Consider the following 24158-nt stretch of genomic DNA (forward strand, 5'->3'; position numbering starts at 1 on the left):
TTTGCTGTCCAGGGCTGTCAGTCCTTTCCAGACCTCTTTAGCTCATGGTGATGCAGGAAGATGGTTTCTAAGCAGGTTTAGGTGATGCAGGGAGATGATCTTGCATCATAGCTTGCTCGAATATGTTTCCTTGTCCTTTTATTCCTCTGTTAGCTCATTGTTTTGGTGTCCTGCATGCCTTAGTTTGCATTTTACTCGGTTACACAGCTTCCTGGGAGTTTCCTTGTTCTAGTGTGGCACAGCGACCATGGGAGTTGTCTGGTTCTGTGGCATACCTTTCTAATGGGTTGCTTTTGTTAGTTGGATTTAGCCCCCATGGGAGCAGCTCTGTTACAAGGCAGCAGGGAAGTAAGGGGAAAGGGTACAGGAATGTCTCATAAGAACCTTTAAAACACTTCAGAAACTGGTAAGTAATTAATTACTAATAACCATCAGAGTAAACAAGGGGTACAAGGTTTACAAATGGGATAAGAACATTAACTGTACCTAACTAAACACAGTATTTTATCCGGGGTGGATTTCTTGAGAGATTTTATTCATGACGTGTGCCTGCAAGGATGCAGCACCTCTCTGAGCTGGGGGAGAGGCCAGGGCTGCACAGGGGGGATGTTGTTGGCAGCTCCATGAGGACGCTCTGGGACGCTGCCCTGGGGTGTCCAGCACAGTGGGGATGGATCAGTCCCTGCTCTGCTGCTCCTTCCCATCTCCCCCAGGGACCTTGCAGAGCCCCAGCCATGCTGTTTGCCCCCAGCCTGCCCACGGCCAGCCTGGGGCTGCTGACGGGGGTTTTCTGTGCTGAGCTTTGGCCTGGCCGTGTTCTTGAGAGAGCCTGGGCAAGGAGCCTGGAGCCCCCAGGCCCTGCCCTGAGGCGTCAGCGCTGCCCCAGCAGTGCCCATGGCCTGTCCCTGCTGTAGCCCCGGCACTGCCACCCCCAGGGCTGTGCCCGGCCCCGAGAGCACTCAGGCCCTGCAGCAACACCAGGGCCAGGAGGGCAGCGGGGCAGTGGCACGGGAGCAGCACTGGCAACACCAAGTGCTGCTGCTCCTGGCCACAGCTGCTGTGCCAGCACTGATCTGCCCCCAGCTCTGCACACAGACACTGCTGCTGCAGCTCCAGAGAAGGGAACAAAAGGGGCATCTCTGGAGAAAACTTTGCTGGGAGATTCTTTAGTTCATTTAAAGCCACCAAGAGCACAGCCCCTCATTGTCACAGTGTGTGGGCACAGGGAAGGTGGAGAGAAACAAAATGAGAAATGGCACAAAACAATGACATTTTATTGAAGACAATTTTAAAACATAAAACTAAGTAAAAGAACCTCCTAAATGAAACCACCAAGAAGTATCAAAGATAAGTTTTATTACAAGTTATTTACAGGAATTGGCCAGCAGTTTAATGTTTCTGAAATGATCCAGTCATCAGTGTCCACACTGCAGCCTTGAGCTCCTGGTTCCTCAGGCTGTAGATGAGGGGGTTCAGGGCTGGAGGCACCACTGAGTACAGAACTGACACTGCCAGATCCAGGGATGGGGAGGAGATGGAGGGGGGCTTCAAATGAGCAAATGAGGCAGTACTGATAAACAGAGAGACCACAACCAGGTGAGGGAGGCAGGTGGAAAAGGCTTTGTGCCTTTGTCCCTGCTCAGAGGGGATCCTCAGCACAGCCCTGAAGATCTGCACATAGGAGAAAACAATGAACACAAAACAGCCAAGTGCTAAACAGACACTGACTGCAATGAGCCCAAGTTCCCTGAGGTTTGCGTGTGAACAGGAGAGCTTGAGGATGTGTGGGATTTCACAGAAGAACTGCCCCAGGGCATTGCCCTGGCACAGGGGCAGGGAAAATGTATTGGCCGTGTGCAGCAGTGAATAGAGAAAGGCACTGGCCCAGGCAGCTGCTGCCATGTGGGCACAAGCTCTGCTGCCCAGGAGGGTCCCGTAGTGCAGGGGTTTGCAGATGGACACGTAGCGGTCGTAGCACATGATGGTCAGGAGGAAATATTCTGCTGAGATGAAGAACAGAAAGAAAAATACTTGTGCCTCACATCCTGTGTAGGAGATGTCTCTGGTGTCCCAGAGGGAATTGTGCATGGCTTTGGGCACAGTGGTGCAGATGGAGCCCAGGTCAGTGAGGGCCAGGTTGAGCAGGAAGAAGAACATGGGGCTGTGCAGGTGGTGGCTGCAGGCTACGGCGCTGATGATGAGGCCGTTGCCCAGGAGGGCAGCCAGGAAGATGCCCAGGAAGAGGCAGAAGTGCAGGAGCTGCAGCTGCCGCGTGTCTGCCAATGCCAGCAGGAGGAAGTTGCTGATGGAGCTGCTGTTGGACATTTCTTCACTCTGGCCATGGAGTTCTGTTGAAGGAGGAGAAAGTGACAAGTCAGGAGAGACTTTGCTGAGCAATGTCCATGTCCCTTCTCCCAGCCCTGCTCCAATTTTCCTTTTCTCAGAGCCCTTCCTTCAGCCCCGTGCCTGGAGCTCTGCTGGGATCTGGCCTTGTTGCTGTGATGAGCAGGGGCTCTGCCCATGGACATTGAGGAGTCAGCTCTGCTCTGCAGCAGTGGGGTCATGGGAACGGGGTCAGGGGCCAGTCCTGGGGTTGGACTGCATCATCCCAAACTGCTCCTGAGGCAGAGGAGCCTGGCTGCATCTCCTGTCCCAGGGGTCAGGAATGGTGATGGCCAAAGGCAGTTTGAGAGGGTTTCCTGCTGTGCCCAGAGAGATCAGAGAGAAATGTGCAATGCAGGAGCATTGGCTGTAACTCAGTGAAAGGTCAGGGGAGCTGCTCTGTCACTCCATCTGTCCCCAGATGCCCTTTCTGAGATCAAGGGCAGGCACTGTGTTTCCCTGAAAATCCGCCTGACACAGCTGAGAGCAGAGGGACCCACAGCACAGCAAACTGGTTCAGCCTTTCTCAGAGTCTCAGCCCCACTCCTGGCCAAGGACACTCCTGTCCCCAGTGTCCCCTGGAGACAGCTGACAGCTTGGGTGGCATCCCAAGGACACACCAAGGGTCCTGTCCATGGCACTGCTGGAGGAGAGTTGGGTCATTCCCAGCCTCCCAGCCTGCCCTGCCCAGAGCTCCTGGGGCAGAGGGAGCTGGGACATCCCATTGCTGTGCCCAGCCTGCACAGGAGGAGCCCAAGGGCTGGGCCTGCCCCTGCAGCTGGAGCTGCCATTCCCAGAGAGCTGTCAGCAATGCCAGGAGCACCTGGGCAAGGCAAGGAGAGAGAGCCAGGCCCTGAGGAAAAGCCTTTCCTTGCCCAGCCCTGCCCAGCCCCTGCCAGGCAGCACCAGTGCAGGACTGTCACCCTCAGGTATTTCCAATCAGACATTTGCTGTGTCTTGGCATGGGGATCTGTAAAAGAGTAATCATGGAATAGTTAGGTTGGGAGAAGACTTTAAACATCCCAGCACAGCTTGGTGCCACTTTCCCCCCACTGCCTGCCCAGGGCTCTGCTGCCTGGAGCTGTCCCTGCCAGCAGCTGCTGCCCTGTGCCCAGGGCTGGACCCTGCCAGCCCAGCCCCAGCCCAGCCCAGCCCAGCCCTGGGGGCTCAGCTCTGCCCTGCAGAGCCCTCCCAGCTCAGAGCACTGCCCAGGGGCAGCTCTGGCTCTGCAGGCTCTGATGGCAATGGCAGAGCAACCCTGAGGAGGCTGGAAAAGGACACTGATGCTGCCTGTAAGGGACCCTGTGCTGATTTCTGTCACTGCCTGGTTAAGATTTGAGAATTTACTTTTTTTACTTTATCGCAACCTGTCACAAGAGGTTGAATAGAGAAATTAAATGAGAGCTGAATATCAATGTGCAATTTCCCATCCAGGCAACCCAAAGCACTAGATTAAAAAAGCACAAACTTCCCTTTTATGCAGCCCCTGACTTGCTGTGCTCCTTGTATAATTTACATGGTGCAGTCCATGGGGAGAGTGGCTGAAAGCACATTAGGAATCTCATGTAAACCTACTGATCACTAAAAGTAACAGTTCAGCTATCTCAGGCATTGTCAAAATTCATAATACCTTTAATCTTTATCCCCCCTCCCTGCCATTCTGCAATAGTAGGAAACTGAATACAAAGTCTTAGAAAATGTCCTCATTTTTATCAAAATCCTTATCTTTCAAATATTCCATGACTGATCAGGAACCCTCAGCATATCAGAGCTTCAGGAGCATTCACCTCCCCTCCACCAGAAATACTCAGAGCTGTACTCACAGAGTCTGTAGGCACTGGGGTGTTCCAGCTTTAGGAGATGCCTCCAGGAGCTGCAGCTGCATTGTCCTGCAGCCAGAGGCTTCCTGTGCCAAGGGCTGGCAGGGATTCTGCCCCAGGCACTTCTCAGCACCTTCCCAGCCCTGACTGATTGAAGCTCTCTGTGCCTCTGGGCTGTGCCCAGGGTGGCTGCAGGCAGTGCCCCAGCCCTGCTGGGCTGGCAGAAGAGCTGCTCAGCAAGAGAAATGTGCTTTTGAAGCTCTTCTTGGTTTCCAGGAGCTGCCTCTGTGCCAGGAGCCCGGCCCAGCTCAGCAGCACAGACACAGCAGCAGGACTTTAATGAGCCTCTTGGGGCTTTGTGCTGAGGCCCTGAACATCAGTCCCTGACAGGGAGGGGAAGAAAGCTCTCAAGAACTCCAAGTCAGAATCCAACTCCAAAGTTTCTTTCACTTTTAATGGGTCCCACTGAGGGATGTGACTGAGAAAGTGTCCCCAGGCCCCAGGCAGAGCAGAGAACTGGAGGCACTGATGACAGCTGGGGACAAAGAGAAGCCAAGGCTTGGTGCCCTGGGCCACAGCAGCCAATGCTGTGCCAGCAAGGGCTGTGAGGAGACACCTTGTCCTGAGGCCCTGGGGCCTCCTGGCACAGCCCCAGCAAGGCTGGCCACTGTCACCCCCTTGGCCTGCCCTCAGCATCCCCCCTAGCCCACATGCCAGTGGCCTCAGGGATCTGCTGGAAGGAGTCCCTGGGAGCCTTGCTCAGGAATGGCCCTGGGGGCTCCTTCATGCTCCCAGGGACTGCAGCTTTTTCAAAGGACTTTGGCTTTTGCCTTGGAGTCTCTGAGAGCTTTGTGCAATCCTGGCCTCCAATTATCTGCTGTAATTAGTCCCTTGAGAGGCTTTGTCAGTAACAACACTCAGTGGGGCTCATTAATGCTTCAAGGTACTTCAGTTCTTAAGGCACTTTCCTTTTTCCTTCCCACCCTGAGTCTCTGAGAAGTTTGTGCAATCCTGGCCCCAATTATCTGCTTTAACGAGTCCCTTGGGAGCTTTGCATTGACACTCAGTGGGGCTCATCAATACTTTGAGATACTCAGGGCTTTTTCAGCTGCTTTGGATTTTCCTTCCCACCCTGAGTCTCTGGGAGGTTTTTGTGCAATCCTGGCCTCCAGTTCTGTCCTCCAAGGAGTCCATGAGGAGCCTGTGTTGGGGATGGGCCTCAGTGGCACCCATTAATGCTTGGAGACACTTTGGGTGTTTCCTCTGACTTGGACTCCTGAAAGGTTTGTGCAATCTCCTCTCAGGCCCTGAGGTTCAAGGGCTCAGCTCCAAATGCACCACGGGGCTCATTAGGATCAAGCAAGTCCTAACAAACCATGGCTGTGCCTTGATTTCCCTCTGGTCTGGTGCATTTCTCAGGAAAGTTTCCTAAATAGTTACGGAGAAATAGTTCAAAGAACTTCTAAGAAATATGTATTCTTAATTTAAAGGGTGTCTTTTATTCCTGTTCTCTTTAGAGCAGAGATGATTGCAGCATTCAGTGATGGATATTGATCCAGGGTCTCTCCTAAGGAGGTCTGGCCAGCTCAGAGAAGCTGTGCCTTGAGGTCTGACCCAGTGGGGACAACCTTGCTCCACATTCCCCAGCCCCATCCTGTCTCTCCTCACTCCCCTGGGACCTGCTTTGCTCACAGAACTGGCTGCACTCAGGCAAAGAGGGGTTTTCCTTCTTTGATTTTAGCAATCTAAAACTGCTGAGTTTCCCCATGGAAAACAGACACCCTCCTCAAGTGTGTGCCAAGCCCAAGGTGCCACCAAGGAGGTTCCCCTTCCCCAAGGCAGAGCCACACAAGGAATGTTTCAGACACACAGGGAGTTCTACAATAAACACAACCCCAGAGTTGGCTGAAGGCAGAATTAGAGCAGCTGCTGAAGGACAGACAAGCTTTGAACTCCTTGCAGCTGAAAGCACCAAGTGGGTTGTTGGGAGGTGTGTGAGTGAGGCAAGAGTGAGGGAAGGGAAATGCAGAGAGCCCTGGGAGTGTTTCTGTGCAGACAGGCTGCTGCAAGGGCAGCGTTGGACTTCTCTGGACTTCTCCCCAGTGACCTCTCAGAGCCCCCTGAGATGTCACACAGACACCAGGGATGTCACAGCCCACTCAGTGGTGTCACACAACCTGCCCTGGGATGTCACACCACCATTCTGTGAAGTCACAGCTCTTCCCATATGCCACAAAACCACCTCGTGATTTCACACAGCGTTCTGTGATGTCACACAGCCACATTTGATGTCATAGTTCATTCTGTGATGTCACAGTCAGCACTGTGATGTCATATAACCTGTCCTGAGATGTCACATGGCTTTTCTATGATGTCACTGCCCACTCTAGGATTTCATATCACCACCATGTGACTTGACAGCCTATTCTGTGATGTCTCACAACCAACCAGTGATATCAGAATCCACCCTGTGGTGGCTCTGTCATGTCACAACCTGCTCTGTGATGTCAGAATCCTTTCTGTAATGATGTACATTCGACCTCTGATGTCATAGTCATGTCTCTGATGTCACAACCCACTAAGTAACATCACCCAGCTCACTCTGTGATGTCATACAGCCACACTGTGACATCACACACCTCTTTCTGATGTCACAGAATCCCCTCTATGATGCTGTAGCTGTTCAATGACCTCACACAACAAACTCTGTCATGTCACAGCCCCATCTGTGACCTCACACAACCCACTCGGAGCTGTCACACAGCCCCTTTCTGACATCACAGCTGCTCTGGGGCTCCAGGACACAGCCACAGAGGTGCTGCTGGGACACAGCCCCCTCTGGCACATCCCACAGCCCCTGCCAGTGCTGAGCCCCTGGCAGCTCTGTCTGGGCCTGCTCTCTGTGTCCCTGAGCTGCCCTGGCAGGGCCCCAGCCCTGCTGGGCTGTGCTCAGGAGCTGCTCCTGGCCAGAGCTGTCTCTCTGCAGCGCTGCCCTTGCCAGGAGCTGCCTCTGGGCCAGGAGCCCGGCCCAGCTCAGCAGCACAGACACAGCACCAGCACTTTCATCACCCTCTCGGGCCTTTGGGGCTCTTGGCATCACACTCAGTCCCTCAGAGTGTGCTCAAAAACTCCTCAAGAGCTCCAAGTCAGATGGAAACACTGAAGTTTCTTGTAGTTGAAATGAGAGACACGAGTGAGAAAGCGTCCCCAGGTTCCAGGTAGAGCAGAAGACTGGAGGCCCTGATGGCAGCTGGGGACAAGCAAGGGAAAGGTGTCTGTGGTGCTGAGCAAAGCTGGATGTGTTTCAGGAATGGCAAGGGCCAAGGGCTGAGCCCCAGCCCCTGGCAAGGCAGATGCTGTCCCTCCCTCATTGCTCAGGGCTCTTCCCGGGCCACTGGCATGTGGGGATGTGCAATGCCAAGGGCAGCACCATGGGGCGGCCCCTGCCAGGCTGCTGAGCAGGGACAAGGAGGCAATGAGGCCCCAGGGCTGCCAGGGTCACTTGTCCCCTGCTGGCCTCAGGCCCAGGGCCAGCAGCCATGGCCAAAGGGCTGCACAAGTTGCCTCTGGCAGGGCCTTGCAGATGCACAGCCCAGGGCCCTCAGCCTCTACCTGCTGCTTATGTGATGAGGCCTCCAAATCCCATCCTGGGAGATTTTTGGGTCCTCTCCAAGGTCTGTGAAAATGGAAACACTGGTGAAAATTATTTTCTACCAAATCTTGCATTGAAAAGGATCAATATCTTTAAAGTGAACAAGAGTTAATTTGTATTTGTTAGAAGGAGAAAATATTTTAATCAGGTATTTTATGAGAGTGGCACAAAACTGCAACTGCTTTTCCAGACAAGTCGATGCCCCATCCCAAGAATGCTCCAAGAGGAGGAGCTCTGTGCAACCTGACACAGTGAAAGCCCCTCCCCTCCCCAAGGATGGAACTCCTGTTGTGTGGGTTCTCTGATGTGCTGGGTGCCCTCACAACCCTCCTGGCCAGAATGTCTGCTGAGGGCCAGCCAGGCTGCTGCAGTGGCACTGACCTCACAGCCATCACCATTGCAGCCATGTCCCCTGGGCCTGGCTCTCCCCTTTCCTCTGCCCCTGCCTTGTCTCTGCTGCCATGAAGAGTTTGTTCATTATTATCTTGTCCCCAAGGTGCTGGGGCCAATTGCTTCCCAGTCAGGCTCCTGGAGCAGCAGTGGATTTTCAGAGCCCAGCCAGAAATGAGCCCTGAAGCAGCAGCTCTGCAGTGCTGGCCACCAGGCCGGGGTGCCAAGGGAGCCTTCTGGCCATGGCCTGGAAGCAGCTGCTGCTGCCAAGGTGCCTTTGGTGCCTCAGGCTGTCCCTGGCACAGCTCCCAGCACGGCACTCTGCACTTGTGCCCGAGCCCTTCCCTGGCTTGGGGCTGGCCTGGGGCTTTTCCTGCAGCAGGATCTGCCCTGGCCATGGCACAGGAAAGGCAGTTCCTGCTGGAGCAGGAGGCTGTGCCTGGAATGGGCTCAAACAACTCCAGCAAAGCCCTGTTCACTTCAAAATTGCTTTCTAGAGCACTATAGTCTAATAATTGTTATAGCTCCTCTACTCCGGAGTAAATAACTCTTTTTCTTTATTTACTCTGTGCTGTAAATAAATCTTGTTCAGAATCAGTCACAGTTGTATTTGTATAATATATCTGATATTATATATATATATATCTTTATAATATATATATATATTCCATTGTTAATCCTGTGGAAAAAATTGCATTACGGTTCAGTTCCACCAGTCTAACCTTTTACACATAAACCTTTGACAAAGTCTGGGGCTGGGATTGGATCCAGCTGCTCCCAGTCTCCTCTCTTAGAAGGAATTTAAAAGCCGAGGCGTCCTGGAGGGGTTTGAGGATCCCTGGTGGCTGTTGGGTGTCATTTCTCCACCTCATGACCCAGCAGGAGTTTCTCCAATAAAGAAATAAACCTTTTGCCTGAAGCTCGCACTCTGCCCATGACAGGAAGCCCAGGGAGTGTCTGTGACATCCCGGCTCTTTGGCAGCCTGGGGACTCCTGGGAGGTCTCTGTGTTGCCCCTGGGAGTGCCTGTGACATTCTGGCTCCTGAATAGCCGGAGACACTTGGAATGTTGCCATGGAGCCCATCTGAGGGCCTGTAACAAATCTGAAATGTAGTAGGCAGCCATCACAGTCCCTGTTGCTATGGTCAGTCCCTTGGCAGCTCCATGGAGACCCCATGCCAGGGGTGGTTGCCATGGACACCAGCTCAGGCCTGGAGCCAGAGCCCGTTGCCATGGCAACCATATGCAGTCCCATCCCCAGGCTCATGGGATCCCAGAGCCACAGAATTGGCTGAGTTGGGAGGGAGCCATGGGGATCCTCCAGTCCAACTGCTGGCCCTGCACAGGACACCCCAACAATCCCAGCCTGGGCCTGGCAGCGCTGGCCAAACGCTGCTGGAGCTCAGCCAGCCCTGGAGCTGGGAGCCTTCCCTGGGGAGCCTGTTCAGTGCCCCAGCAGCCTCGCGGGAAAAACCTTTTCCTCACATCCAGCCTAAACCTGCCCGCCTCAGCTCCAGCCGCTCCCTCCACTCCTGGCCCTGGGCACCAGAGGGAAGAGGTTCCCGCAGCCCCCAGCCAGGGACCCGCTCCCAAGGCTGCTGCCATGGCAATCAGGCCTGGCACCAGCTGGGATGCTCGGTTTCCATGGGCTGGGCTTCAGGAATGGCATTCCCCAATTTCCTGCTCCTGCTGAAACCGCGCTGCTGCTCGCTTCCCTCCCACCTCCCATGGAAAGCACAAAAGGCAAAGATCCCAGGCTGGGAAAAGAACAATTTATTGAGAACAGCAACGAGATAAGGCAAAAACAGGAACAGAAATAATTTTGGTAACAGAAAGGATAAGACAAACCATTCACAGGGAAAACTAAAATACCACCAACTGACTCTTCCTGGCCACGTATTTCCTCCTGCCAAGAAAGGACACCCTTCTCTGGTGAGAGAGAGGGAGTCCTTTTCCTGCCCCTGGCAATGACCTGAGATGGGATTGAATATAATGGACCATGATCACAGTCTCACATTCCTTGATCCCACATCATGACATTGCCATGGGCAGGAAAAGGTACAGGTGTCTTCCCAGCATGGATCCCAGGGAACATGGATCACCAGGTCTCTTCCCAATGTGGATCCTCCATGGGCGGATGAAGCTGGAGCAGTGCACAAAGCTCTTCCTGTATTTTGAGGCACTTGCAGGGCTTCCCTTACCGGTGCCTCCGTTGGTGTCTGCCAAAGTTAGACCTGTCTGAGAAGCTCTTCCCACACTGGGGACACTTGTAAGGCCTCTCCCCAGTGTGGATGTGTTTGTGGGTATTGAGGTTGGATCTGTGGCTGAAGCTCTTCCCACATTCCCCACACTCGTAGGGCCTCTCCCCAGTGTGGATGCGCCGGTGGGTGATGAGGTTGGAGTTTTGCTTGAAGCCTTCCCCACAGTCGGGGCAGCGGAAGGGCCTCTCATCCGTGTGAATTCGCTGGTGCAGGACAAGATTGGAGCTGCTGTGAAACCTCTTCCCACACTCAGAACACTCGTAGGGCCTCTCCCCAGTGTGGATGCGCTGGTGGATGATGAGGTGGGAGCTGCAGCTGAAGCCCTTCCCACATTCCTCACACTCGTAGGCCCATTCCCCAGTGTGAATCATCTGGTGGCGGATCAGGGTTTTCCTCTGTCTGAAGCTCTTCCCACACTCCAAGCACTTGTAGCGCTTCTCCCCATCCTGAAGCTGCTCATGGACCACCAGCTCAGAGCCCTGGCTGGATCTCCGGCCGCCTTCCCGGCACAGGGTGGGTCTTTCCTCCTCAGAGCACCCTGGGATGGGTTTGGAGCCCCTCCTCCTGCGGGATCTCTGGGGCTTTTCCTCCCTGTTGGATTCCTGCACTGTGGTACCGCTGAAAACGGCCTCTTCAACGAGGTTCTGCCGTGGGGATTTGTCCTCCCTGGTCTCCATCCTCAGCTCCTTGTCTGGGGGAGGAAGGACAAGGAGAGGATGAGATTTGCCTCCGTGCCAGAGGGAAGGGGAAGGAGATCCCCCCAGTGCGTCCCCGGCAGGACGGCGTCGGCAGCGGGGTTGTCCTGCAGCCGGGGGCCATGCTGGGCTGGGAGATGGAGCAGGAGAGAGGGGGAAAGGGGCACTGACTTCCTCCTCACCTGCCTGGGTGTCCTGGGGCATCTTCCTCTTTCTCGCAGCCTCCTTCTCCATCCAGCCAAGGTTTGGAAATGGGAAATTCTGGTTCGGGAGAGAACAATGAATGAGCACGTTGAATTTGAAGGTCCCTCTGTCCAAGTCCCTCTCTAGAAGTCCCTGGGTATCTGGGGGGTCTTGGTTTGAAAGGAAAGGTGTTTGCTAAGGAAGGCAGAAACCACCATTGAAATTGATAAAAATGTAAGCAACAACCCTCTCTAAATTATTATAATCTTGATATCAAAGTGCTCTCAGATAAAGATATAGGAATAGAAATAATAGTTCTTTACTAAAGGAAGAAAAATGAAAATGCAGCAATACAAAAGAAAAAAAACAACAAAAAAACAGCACTCTGAGAGAGTCAGAATACAACCTGACACCCTGTTGGTCAGGGTGCTGGTAGCAGTCTGATTAAATGGTGGCTGCATTCCTCCTGGAGTGACTGATGTGGTTCTGTTGAAGCAATGATCCCATAGAATATTGTAGCTTACCTCTGAAGTTCCGGTGCTGTAGATGGGTCTGGTCTCTCCTCTGGGAATCCAGTGGACAAAGACTGCCTGTGGTGCTTTGATGCTCTGATTATATTCTTGCAGGAATACTTGGCTCCTCCCTCTGGGTGGAGCATCTCACAATGGGATGATGTCATTTTATCAGTCCTGCAGTGAGACTCAATGGCCCATTAACAGAAGATATCCCCCTGGAGGGAGGATGGGTGGTGGAAGAGATAAAGAACACTGCCCCACCTGGTTTTAACAGCTGGCCCATTAACAGGAGACATCCCCCAGTTATGAGGGATGGGTCATGAAAGAGATAAAGAAAACTGCCCTACAAGGTTTTAACAGATGTTGACAGAATACATGCTTTTGGTAACATCTTGCATTGCAACCCAAGACATGGGGTACATAAAAATTTTACACCACCAAAATCTGGCCCTGAAAATGCCTCCCAGGAGTTCTAGTTCCATCTCTGTTCTCTCCCTTTTGGTGTTCAGGCTTTCACCCCTGTCCCAGCTGCTGGGGGTCACACTTGTACTGTGGGTCCCCTGTCTACTCGGTCCCTGACCTCTTGCTTGGAGTGCCAGGAATTTGAAAACTTCCTCCCATTTCCATCTCCCCACTTAGGGATGCTGGAAGTTTTTGGGGTCCCATGGTCCCTGCTCCCCTTATTCCCTTCTTGGGGGTGCAGGGGGTCCAAGGAGACCCCCCTGCCCCTCTCTAGGCAATTGAGAGTTCCACGAATCATGGCGCTCCTCCTCTCTGGGCTCCCCAATTTGGGATCCTGGGGGACACAGGGCTCTGCTCCTCCAGGCTGCCTCTGCTGGCAGCTGCCACTGGGAACCCCAAATGTCCCCCTAAAGGACATTTTCTTCTCAGCCTTGGTGTTCTTCATTCTCCAACAATCACCCCCAAAAACCCAACCCAGGAAGCCCCCAGGATATCTGGGCCGAGCTCCCCCTCCCTCGTAACCTGTGGGATAGGGGGGGTGTTGATCCCATGGATGGGGGGGCTGTGAATTCAGGGAGTGAATCCCAGCTTGACTGGGATATACTGGGCCTGAGATCATACTGGGATAACAAGCACCTAACTGGGATTACTAGGAGTGTCTGGGAATGTCTATGGACATGCTGAGGGCAGCTGGGATATACTGGGAGTGTCTGTGACCATATTGGGGATGACTGGGAACACACTGGGAACAATGGGAACCATGCTGGGGACAACTGGGAGCAACTGGGAGTGACTGGGTCTGCACTGGGGGCAGCTGGGAATGACTGCAACCTTGCTGGGAGCAGCTGGGATCATCTGGGAAGCGACTGAGACTATACTAGGGGCAACTGGGTGCAACTGGAATCACGCTGGGAGGAACAGGGAGCAACTGGAACCATCCTGAGGGTAACTGGCATCCTACTGGGATCACAGTGGGAGCAGTTGGGCCATGCTGGGACCATACTGGCAGCAACTGGGACTGCACTCAAGGTGACTGGGAGTGGCTGGGAGCAACTGGGATCAGCCTGGAAGCACCTGAGGAGTGACTAGGAGGAACTGGGATAGACTGGGAGAAACTGAAACCACAGTGCAGGTAAATGGGAACAACTGGAACCACACTGGATAATTCTGGGAGCAGCTGTGCCCATGCTGGGGTCATACTGGGATCCTACTGGAACTAGCTGGGATCATACTGGAAGTGACCACAAAGGTGCTGGCTGGGACTGGAACCATGCTGGAGGTGACTGGGAACAACTGGGCCTATCCTGGGAATGACAGGGAGTCACTCTGGCCATGACTGGAATCATGCTGGAAGGATATGGGAGTGATTGGAACCATACTGGGGGTGACTGGGTGTAACAGCAAATACTGGAAGTGACTGAGATTGTAGTGGGAGTGACTGGGAGTGACTGGGATGCTTGGCTCCTCCCCCTGGCTGGAGCATCTCACAATGGGATGATGTCATTTTATCAGTCCTGCAGTGAGACTCAATGGCCCATTAACAGAAGATATCCCCCTGGAGGAAGGATGGGTGGTGGAAGAGATAAAGAACACTGCCCCACCTGTTTTTAACAGCTGGCCCATTAACAGAAGATATCCCCCAGTTATGAGGGATGGGTCATGAAAGAGATAAAGAAAACTGCTCTACCAGGTTTTAACAGATGTTGACAGAATACATACTTTTGGTTACATCTTGTATTGCAACCCAAGACATGGGGTCCATAAAAATTGTACACCACCAAAAATTGGCCCTGAAAATGCTTTCCAGAAGTTTTCCATTTCTGTTCTCTCCCTTTTGGTGTTCAGGCTTTCACCCCTGTCCCAGCTGCTGGGGGTCACACTTGTACTGGGGGTCACACTTCTACTCGGTCCCTGACCTCTTCTTGCTGCTGTGAGTGCCAGGAATTTGAAAAGTTCTTCCCCTTTCGATCTCCCCACTTAGAGATGCAGGAAGTTTTTGGGGTCCCAGGGTCCCTGCTCCCCTTATTCCCTTCTTGGGGGTGCAGGGGGACCAAGGAGACCCCCCTGCCCCTCTCTATGCAATTGAGGGTTCCTCGAATCATGGCACTCCTCCTCTCTGGGCTCCCCACTTTGGGGTCCTGGGGGACACAGGGCTCTGCTCCTCCAGGCTGCCTCTGCTGGCAGCTGCCACTGGGAACCCCAAATGTCCCCCCAAAGGGCATTTTCTTTTCAGCTTTGGTTTTCTTCATTCTCTAATCATCACCCCCAAAAACCCAACCCAGGGACCCCCCCAGGATATCTGAGCCGGGGTTCCCCTCTCTGGTAACCTGTGGGATGGGGGGGTGATGATCCCATGGATGGGGGGGCTGTGAATTCAGGGAGTGAATCCCAGCTTGACTGGGATATACTGGGCCTGAGATCATACTGGGATAACAAGCACCTAACTGGGATTACTAGGAGTGTCTGGGAATGGCTATGGACATGCTGAGGGCAGCTGGGATATACTGGGAGTGTCTGTGATCATATTGGGGATGACTGGGAACACACTGGGAACAATGGGAACCATGCTGGGGACAACTGGGAGCAACTGGGAGTGACTGGGTCTGCACTGGGGGCAGCTGGGAATGACTGCAACCTTGCTGGGAGCAGCTGGGATCATCTGGGAAGCGACTGAGACTATACTAGGGGCAACTGGGTGCAACTGGAATCACGCTGGGAGGAACAGGGAGCAACTGGAACCATCCTGAGGGTAACTGGCATCCTACTGGGATCACAGTGGGAGCAGTTGAGCCATGCTGGGCAAGACTGGGACCATACTGGCAGCAACTGGGACTGCACTCAGCATGACTGGGAGTGGCTGGGAGCAACTGGGATCAGGCTGGAAACACCTGAGGAGTGATTGAGAGCAACTGGGATATACTGGGAGAGACTGAAACCACAGTGCAGGTAAATGGGAACAACTGGAACCATGCTGGATAATCCTGGAAGCAGCTGTGCCCATGCTGGGTCATACTGGGATCCTACAGGAACTAGCTGGGATCATACTGGGAGTGAATGGAAAGGTGCTGGCTGGGACTGGAACCATACTGGAGGTGACTGGGAGCAACTGGGCCCATCCTGGGAGTGACAGGGAGTCACTCTGGCCATGACTGGAATCATACTGAGAGGATCTGGGAGTGACTGGAACCATACTGGGGGTGGCTGGGTGCAACAGCTCATACTGGAAGTGACTGAGATTGTAGTGGGAGTGACTGGGATCATTCTGGAAGTGTTTTTCTGTAGATCTTCTGACTTTCTGGTCTCTTTTTATTCTCCTTCCTATCCTACGTACCTGGAATATTTTTGGATATCTTAATGTTACCCAAAAGCTTAAGGGTTAACACTTTTTAGGTTAAATGAGCTAAGTTTGCAAAGTTAAGGCTATGGTAAGAGTTCTTTGTGCAGTTGGATGTTGTATTAAACCCTTTGCCATAGTTCCTTGATTGTCTGTATTTCGTCAGTTAAATTTTGTGTCATTTTGACCTCTTAGCTCAGTTGGTCAGAGCATGGTGCCAGTATCACCGAGTTTGTGGGTTCAATCCTTGTGTGGGCCATTATATTAAGAGCTGGACTTGATGGTCCTTGTGGGTCCCTTCCTACCAAGAATATTCTTTGCATCTGTCCATGCTGAGAAGATCTGGTTGTTGTTTCTCCTGTGCACCAAATTCAAGCACAGGAACCTTTGGTTACCACCAGCATTGAAGTGTTCTGGGGTGTTACAGCCCTGCAGGCTCACAGTGGCCTCTTGTTTCCATAAGGCTTCAGACTGTCCCAATGGTCCCTTGGTTCCATGGGCCCAAGAGTGCCACAATGATCCCCTTGGTTCCACAACTTCCCACAATGTCACACTGGCCCCTTGGTTCCATAAGGATCTGGAGTGTCACACAGGTTTATGGCATTTGTCCTTGCTGCCCCTCACATCCCACTGCCCCACAAAGAGCCCCGAGCCACCCGTGAGGGACAGGCCCTGCTGGGCCAGGCCTGGGCTCAGGGCTTGGCCTTTCTGCTTCCTCCAACCCAGCCAGGGCTTGCTCAGCATTGCAGTTCCCTGCTCAGAGCCTTTGGCTCCCGGCAATCCTGGCCTCCAGGATCTGTTCTCACCAGTCCCTGGGGAGCCTTTGGCAGTCCCTGCCCTCAGCTGGGCTGATTGAAGCTCCAAGGGACTTGGAGTTTTGCTTCTGACTCCTTGAGCAGCTTCTTCAGCCTGAAGGAGGGACATAGGAGGATCAGGGAAAGGAGAAAGAACCACAAGGTCAAGCACTCCCTGAATTCACAGGCCTCCACCTGTGGGATCATCACCCCCCATCCCAGAAGTGCCCGGGGAGGGGGAGCTCAGCCCAGATATTCTGGGGTGTCCCTGGATTGGGTTTTTTTGGGGGGATGTTTGAAGAATGAAGAACTCCAAAGCTGAGTGGAAATGGGGGAACTTTTTGGATTCCTGGCACTCCCAGGAGACTGAAGAGGTCAGGGACCGAGTAGACAGGGGACCCCCAGTACAAGCATGAACCCCAGCAGCTGGGACAGGGAGGAACCCCTGAACACCAAAGGAGGGAGACCAGAGATGGGGAACACCTGGGAGGCATTTTCAGGGCTAAGTCCTGGTGTTTGGGAGGTTTATATGGACCCCATGTCTTGGGTTGCAATGCAAGTTGTAACCAAAAGTATGTATTCTATCACCATCTGTTAAAACCAGGTAGAGCAGTTTTCTTTATCTCTTTCATCACCCATCCCTCATAACTGGGGGATATCTTCTGTTAATGGGCCAGCTGTTAAAACCAGGTGGGGCAGTGTTCTTTATCTCTTCCATCATCCATCCTTCCTCCAGGGGGATATCTTCTGTTAATGGGCCATTGAGTCTCAGTGCATGACTGATAAAATGACATCATCCCATTGTGAGATGCTCCAGCCAGGGGGAGGAGTCAAGCATTCCTGACTGGATATAATCTTGGAATCAGAACACCAGAGGCAGTCTTTCTCCACTGGATTCCCAGAGGAGAGACCAGACCCATCTACAGCACGGGAACTTCAGAGGTAAGCTACAATCTTCTATGGGATCATTGCTTCAAGAGAACCACATCAGTCACTCCAGGAGGACTGCAGCCACTATTTAATCAGACTGCTACCAGCACCCTGATCAACGGGGTGTAAGGTCCTGGCTCTGTTGGTGCGTTGCTTTTTGTTCGTTTTGTTGGGGCTTTTTTGTACTGCTGCATTTTCATTTTCCTTTCTTTAGTAAAGAACTTATATTCCTTTTCCCATATTGTTACCTGAGAGCACTTTGGTTTCAAGATTATAATAATTCGGAGGGGATGGGATACTTATATTTTTTATCCATTTCAGTGGTGATTTCTGCCTTCCTTAGCAAACTCCTTTCAAACTAAGTCACGTCAGAGGCCCGGGTGACTTCTAGAGATGGGCTTGGTAAGAGGGACCATCAAACTCAATGTGCTCATTCCTTGTTTTCTCTCAAACCAGGAGTTTCCAATCCCAAACCTTGGCTGGATGGAGAAGCAGGCTGTGAGGAAGAGGAAGATCTCCCAGGACACCCAGGCAGGTGAGGAGGAAGTCAGTGCCCCTTTCCCCCTCTCTCCTGCTCCATCTCCCAGCCCAGCCTGGCCCCCGGCTGCAGGACAACCCCGCTGCCAACGCCGTCCTGCCGGGGACGCACTGGGGGGATCTCCTTCCCCTTCCCTCTGGCACGGAGGCAAATCCCATCCTCTCCTTGTCCTTCCTCCCCCAGACAAGGAGCTGAGGATGGAGACCAGGGAGGACAAATCCCCGCAGCAGAACCTCGTGAAAGAGGCCATTGTGAGCAGCTCTACGGTGCCGGAATCCAATGGGGAGGAAAATCCCCAGAGATCCCGCAGGAGGAGGGGCTCCAAACCCATCCCAGGGTGCTCTGAGGAGGAAAGACCCACCCTGTGCCGGGAAGGCGGCCGGAGATCCAGCCAGGGCTCTGAGCTGGTGGTCCATGAGCAGCTTCAGGATGGGGAGAAGCCCTACAAGTGCTTGGAGTGTGGGAAGAGCTTCAGCAAGAGCAACAGCCTGTTCTGCCACCAGATGATCCACACTGGGGAGTGGGCCTATGAGTGTGGGGAATGTGGGAAGGGCTTCAGCAGGAGCTCCCACCTCATCATCCACCAGCGCATCCACACTGGGGAGAGGCCCTATGAGTGTTCTGAGTGTGGGATGAGGTTTCACAGCAGCTCCAATCTTGTCCTGCACCAGCGGATTCACACGGATGAGAGGCCCTTCCGCTGCCCTGACTGTGGGGAGGGCTTCAAGCAAAACTCCCACCTCATCAGGCACCAGCGCATCCACACTGGGGAGAGGCCTTACAAGTGTCCCCAGTGTGGGAAGAGCTTCTCAGACAGGTCTAACTTTGGCAGACACCAACGGAGGCACCGGTAAGGAAAGCCCTGCAAGTGCCTCAAAACACAGGAAGAGCTTTGTGCACTGCTCCAGCTTCATCCGCCCATGGAGAATCCACACTGGGAAGAGACCTGGTGATCCATGTTCCCTGGGATCCATGCTGGGAAGACACCTGTACCTTTTCCTGCCCATGGCAATGTCATGATGTAGGATCAAAAAATGTGAGACTGTGATCATGGTCCATTATATTCAATCCCATCTCAGGTCATTGCCAGGGGCAGGAAAAGGACTCCCTCTCTCTCACCAGAGAAGGGTGTCCTTTCTTGGCAGGAGGAAATACGTGGCCAGGAAGAGTCAGTTGGTGGTATTTTAGTTTTCCCTGTGAATGGTTTGTCTTATCCTTTCTGTTACCAAAAATGTTTCTGTTCCTGTTTTTGCCTTATCTCGTTGTTGTTCTCAATAAATTGTTCTTTTCCCAGCCTGGGATCTTTGTCTTTTGTGCTTTCCATGCGAGGTGGGAGGGAAGCGAGCGGCAGCGCGGTTTTAGCGAGAGCAGGAAATTGGGGAATGCCATTCCTGAAGCCCAGCCCGTGGAAACCGAGCATCCCACCTGGTGCCAGGCCTGGTTGCCATGGCAGCAGCCTTGGGAGCAGGTCCCTGGCTGGGGGCTGCGGGAACCTCTTCCCTCTGGTGCCCAGGGCCAGGAGTGGAGGGAGCGGCTGGAGCTGAGGCGGGCAGGTTTAGGCTGGATGTGAGGAAAAGCTTTTTCCCGCGAGGCTGCTGGGGCACTGAACAGGCTCCCCAGGGAAGGCTCCCAGCTCCAGGGCTGGCTGAGCTCCAGCAGCGTTTGGCCAGCGCTGCCAGGCCCAGGCTGGGACTGTTGGGGTGTCCTGTGCAGGGCCAGCAGTTGGACTGGAGGATCCCCATGGCTCCCTCCCAACTCAACCAATTCTGTGGCTCTGTGATCCCATGAGCCTGGGGATGGGACTGCAAATGGTTGCCATGGCAATGGGCTCTGGCTCCAGGCCTGAGCTGGTGTCCATGGCAACCACCCCTGGCATGGGGTCTCCATGGAGCTGCTAAGGGACTGACCATAGCAACAGGGGCTGTGATGGTTGCCATGGAAACAGACCATAACAATGGGGCAGATGTTGCCATGGGAACAGACCATAGCAACAGGGAGACAGCTCTGGCCAGGAGCAGCTCCTGAGCACAGCCCAGCAGGGCTGGGGCCCTGCCAGGGCAGCTCAGGGACACAGAGAGCAGGCCCAGACAGAGCTGCCAGGGGCTCAGCACTGGCAGGGGCTGTGGGATGTGCCAGAGGGGGCTGTGTCCCAGCAGCACCTCTGTGGCTGTGTCCTGGAGCCCCAGAGCAGCTGTGATGTCAGAAAGGGGCTGTGTGACAGCTCCGAGTGGGTTGTGTGAGGTCACAGATGGGGCTGTGACATCACAGCTTGTTTTGTGATGTCACTGTGCAGCTATGGCATCACAGAGGGGACTGTGTGACATCACAGAGAAGGCTGTGACATCATGGCATGGCTGTATGACATCATAGCGCCATGTGTGACATTGGCGGGCAGCAAAGAGCGGCGCCAATGGCGGGGCCGGAGGCGGCTGTGGGGGCGGGGCCGGGGCTGTGGGCGGGGCCGCAGCGGAGCAGCGCGATGGCTCCAGCGCTGGGGCCGGGGGCGCTCTCGGGGGGCGGCGAGAGGTGAGGGGGACCCCGGCACCGGGACTCTTTGATCGCCCATTCCGGAGCGCCGAGGGGCCCCTAAACCCCCATTCCTGGGCACCGCCATCCCACCGAACCCCCATTCCCGGCCGTGGGTCCCACCCTGCACCCCCTTATCCGGCACCAGGAACGCCTGCACCCCTTTCCTGGCCATCCCGCCTCTCGCAGCCCCCAGAGCCCCCTTCTTCTTGACCCATTTACCCCCCGGACCCCTATTCCTGCCTCTCCCAGCAGCCAGCCCCTCCTTTCCTCAGCACTCAGGACACCCGGGACCCCTATTCCCAGCCATCCTGGCTTTCCCTGCCCTGTCCTGGCAATGGGGACAGCGGGGACCCTTGGAGCTCCCTTTCCTGGGTACAGGAACGCCCTGAACTCCAGCCATGCCACATCTAGCCAGCCCTAGCCTCCCCTCTTGTCACTCCTGGCATCCCCAAATGCCCTTCCCGGCTCTCCCCGTTCCCCCTTTCCTTCAGCCGTGACCCCCCCAATCCCAAATCTCCAAATGTCCCCCCAGTTCTCCTCTCCCTGCGTTCCCTGCACGCGGCGCTGTCGGAGCCCGGCCCGGGCTTCCCGCAGTCCATGTCCATGGGGTCCCTGGCTGGGATCCCCTTCCAGCGCCGCCGCAGCGAGCGGGGCCGGGCGGAGCCGAGCCGGGATCTTGGGGTAGCCAGGGCTGGGATCTTGGGATAGCCAGGGCTGGGATATTGGGATAGCCAGAGCTGGGATATTGGGATAGCCAGGGCCGGGATATTGGGATAGCCAGAGCTGGGATATTGGGATAGCCAGGGCTGGGATCTTGGGATAGCCAGAGCCGGGATCTTGGGATAGCCAGAGCTGGGATATTGGGATAGCCAGGGCTGGGATCTTGGGATAGCCAGAGCCGGGATCTTGGGATAGCCAGAGCCGGGATATTGGGATAGCCAGGGCTGGGATCTTGGGATAGCCACAGCTGGGATATTGGGATAGCTAGAGCTGGGATATTGGGATAGCCAGGGCTGGGATATTGGGATAGCCAGGGCTGGGATATTGGGATAGCCAGGGCTGGGATATTGGGATAGCCAGGGCTGGGATATTGGGATAGCCAGGGCCGGCACAAGGAGCGGCACCGGCACGGGGCCAGCGGGGAGCTGCAGATGCTGCAGCAGCGGCACAGCCAGAGCGGGGCTGAGCGGGGGGAGCCGGGGCTGGGGGATCTGTGGGGCTGCGATGGCAACTGTGGCACCGCCATGGGGATCCCTGAGATCCAGGCTGAGGGATTAACAAATTCCCTGGCTCACAGCTGCAGGGAATGTCTCCGGAAATATGTCAGATATGGGCGGGAGGCGCTGGAGTGTAAAGGTGGGGAGGGCAGAATTCCCATGGGAATATGGGAATGGGAATGTGGGATTTGGGAGGGCAAAATGCGGGAATATGGCAATTCCCATGGAAATTCCATGGATGGATCTCAGACATCCCATTCCCGTGAGACCTCCTCGGATGGATTCTACTGCTGTCCCATTCCCATGGGAATTCTGTAGATGGATCTCACTGCCATGCCATTCCCTTAGAATTCCATGGGCAGATCTCCCCATCCCGCAGCCATGGGAGCTCCAATCTGGTTCCCCTCCAAACCCATCCTGGGGGTTGCCCTGTTCTTTACCCTCCCCACGTCCCCCAAGACTCCTGGGGGTCCCCCCATAAACCACCCAGCCCCCCCAAACTCTTCCTAGTCCCTTTTCTTTCCACCATAATGGGAATTCCTGGAAGTCCCCCCCGTGTCCTCTCCCCCAGGACTTTGGGTGTCCGACCCGACCTGTCCCTGCACCCCCAGATTTCTTCCACAGCCCCCCTGTGATGGTGGAGGGTAAGGGCCGAGTGCTGGTGCCCCCCTGCCTGCAGCAGATCCAGCGGTGAGGGCAGTTTGGGGGGTCCCTCAGCATTTGGGGTCCCTGGGATTTGGGGTGACCCCCCGGGCCCCCCAGGATCTCCCTGAACACGCTGACGCTGCCCGTGCGCAGTGAGAAGGTTCAAACCCAGCACGGGGTCCCCAGCACTGCCACCCGCATTGCCCAGGTACCCCCAAACCTGCCGAGAACCCCCAACCCCCCCGGGACACCCCAACCTCCCTTGATCCCAAACACAGCCCTGGATGCTCCAAAAACTCCCCAAAACCACAAAACCCCATACAGACATTGAGAAGGTTCATACCTGTCATGGGGTACCCTATCTCCATCTGTCGCCAGAGGTCGGGGATTACCGGAGCCGTGGAAGACAAGCCTCATGCTATCATGGTCAGCAAGTCTCAGTTTATTGAAATCTTATGCACAACTTATAATGCTTTTAATTAGCTTATACATATTGCAAAAACTCAGCTCATTATTGGTCTGCTACCATTGACGCATATTGTTCTTTGTGGTTGGCCTTGCAGTTACCAGTTCTTTATCTTCAGCTTGCAGTTCTGCATATTTTGGCAGTTTCAACATCTTGTTATCTATGTAACTCTCTCTTCAGGGGCATACTGACCCTGAGGCCTCATACTTTAACTAACCTTACAGTATCATGTCCTTTTTCTCTTAGCCATTCTTCTGTCAGGCTCTCAACATGCATGCAGCTTTATGATTTTCCGAGGACCTCATTCTCTAAAGTTTGCAGCTGAAAGTTTGTTCCCATCCTCCTGAGAAGTTTGTTGTTTTCTCCCATGCACTGCCCGAGGGGATGGAGGTACCTCAGGTCCCTTTCCAGCAGGGCCCGAGCGAGCTTGGGGCACAGCACAGGAACTGCAATGCTGAGCCAGGCCTGGCTGGGTTGGAGGAAGCAGAAAGGCCAAGCCCTGAGCCCAGGCCTGGCCCAGCAGGGCCTGTCCCTCACGGGTGGCTCGGGGCTCTTTGTGGGGCAGTGGGATGTGAGGGGCAGCAAGGACAAATGCCATAAACCTGCCAGCCCTGCCAGCCTCCTCAGGGAGGGCCGAGGGAGGAGCAAAGACCTTCCTGGGGCTGTGCCCTGGGCCAGGAGGGATTGTGCCAGTGGAGTTGACCCTAAATTTCTTCTCCCAGGCAGCTTTAGGACATGGAACATGAAGAAGCCAGAGCCAACTCTCAGCTTTCAACAGTCCTCCAGTAGAATCCTTTGTGAGGAGCAGCCTGGGAGCAGGGTTTGTGTGTCAGGGGAGGGGAATTCAGAGCCCTTTTCTCCCCCATGGCCTGAGGATCTGCATTTTCAATGGCTCTGCAGCTGCCAAAGGGGCCTTTTTCACCCAGCTGAGAACAGTTCTGCTGATAGCCTGTCCTAAACCCCTTTTTCCTGCAAATGTGCCTACGAAGCCTCATTTTTCAAGCCCCAGGTCTTGTGTGCATGCAGATGTCTCAGCTGAAGGGTGGAACAGATCTGCCAGGTAGGAGTTCTCTTTCTCCTGGTGGTTTTTTTGTTGGTTTTTTTTTTAAATTATCTCCCCCAGTGAGCTGTGGGCAGAGCTCTGTATCTGTGTGTGACACTTGTCTGTGGCACTGTGGGGGTGGCCAAGGGCACCTTCCCCGAGCTGTGTGCAGAGGAATCCACAGCAGCCCAGGCCGGGGGTGCTCAGTGGCCGCTCAGTTCCGCTGACTGGACGCGGCTCTGGCCGCTTCCCTTGGAGCGTCTCCAGGGAGGGAACGCTGGGGCTGCTGGCCCGGCTGTGCTG

General features: G+C 54.5%; 2 protein-coding genes across 2 annotated transcripts in view; one reads left to right on the forward strand and one right to left on the reverse strand.

Annotated features, from left to right (window-relative positions):
* LOC147647224 (uncharacterized) overlaps positions 1 to 24158 on the forward strand; it is a 188401-nt gene that overhangs the window by 93977 nt on the left and 70266 nt on the right. Inside the window, 2 exon segments of the mRNA XM_086872440.1 lie at positions 18385 to 18824; positions 21783 to 21793. Of these exon segments, the coding sequence (XP_086728566.1) occupies positions 18385 to 18824; positions 21783 to 21793 (451 nt within the window).
* On the reverse strand, positions 1390 to 2663 carry LOC147647229 (olfactory receptor 14J1-like). The gene has a single exon (XM_086872392.1). It carries the CDS (start codon positions 2323 to 2325, stop codon positions 1390 to 1392), a length of 936 nt encoding a protein of 311 aa, XP_086728518.1. The 5' UTR covers positions 2326 to 2663.

Source organism: Cyanistes caeruleus, unplaced genomic scaffold, assembly GCF_971803275.1.
Source record: "Cyanistes caeruleus unplaced genomic scaffold, bCyaCae1.hap1.1 HAP1_SCAFFOLD_65, whole genome shotgun sequence".
Taxonomy (NCBI): Eukaryota; Metazoa; Chordata; class Aves; order Passeriformes; family Paridae; genus Cyanistes; species Cyanistes caeruleus.

Coding starts and splice junctions, on each gene's coding strand:
- LOC147647229 (XM_086872392.1), bottom strand. CDS start 2,325: ATGTCCAACAGCAGCTCCATCAGCAACTTCCTCCTGCTGGCATTGGCA.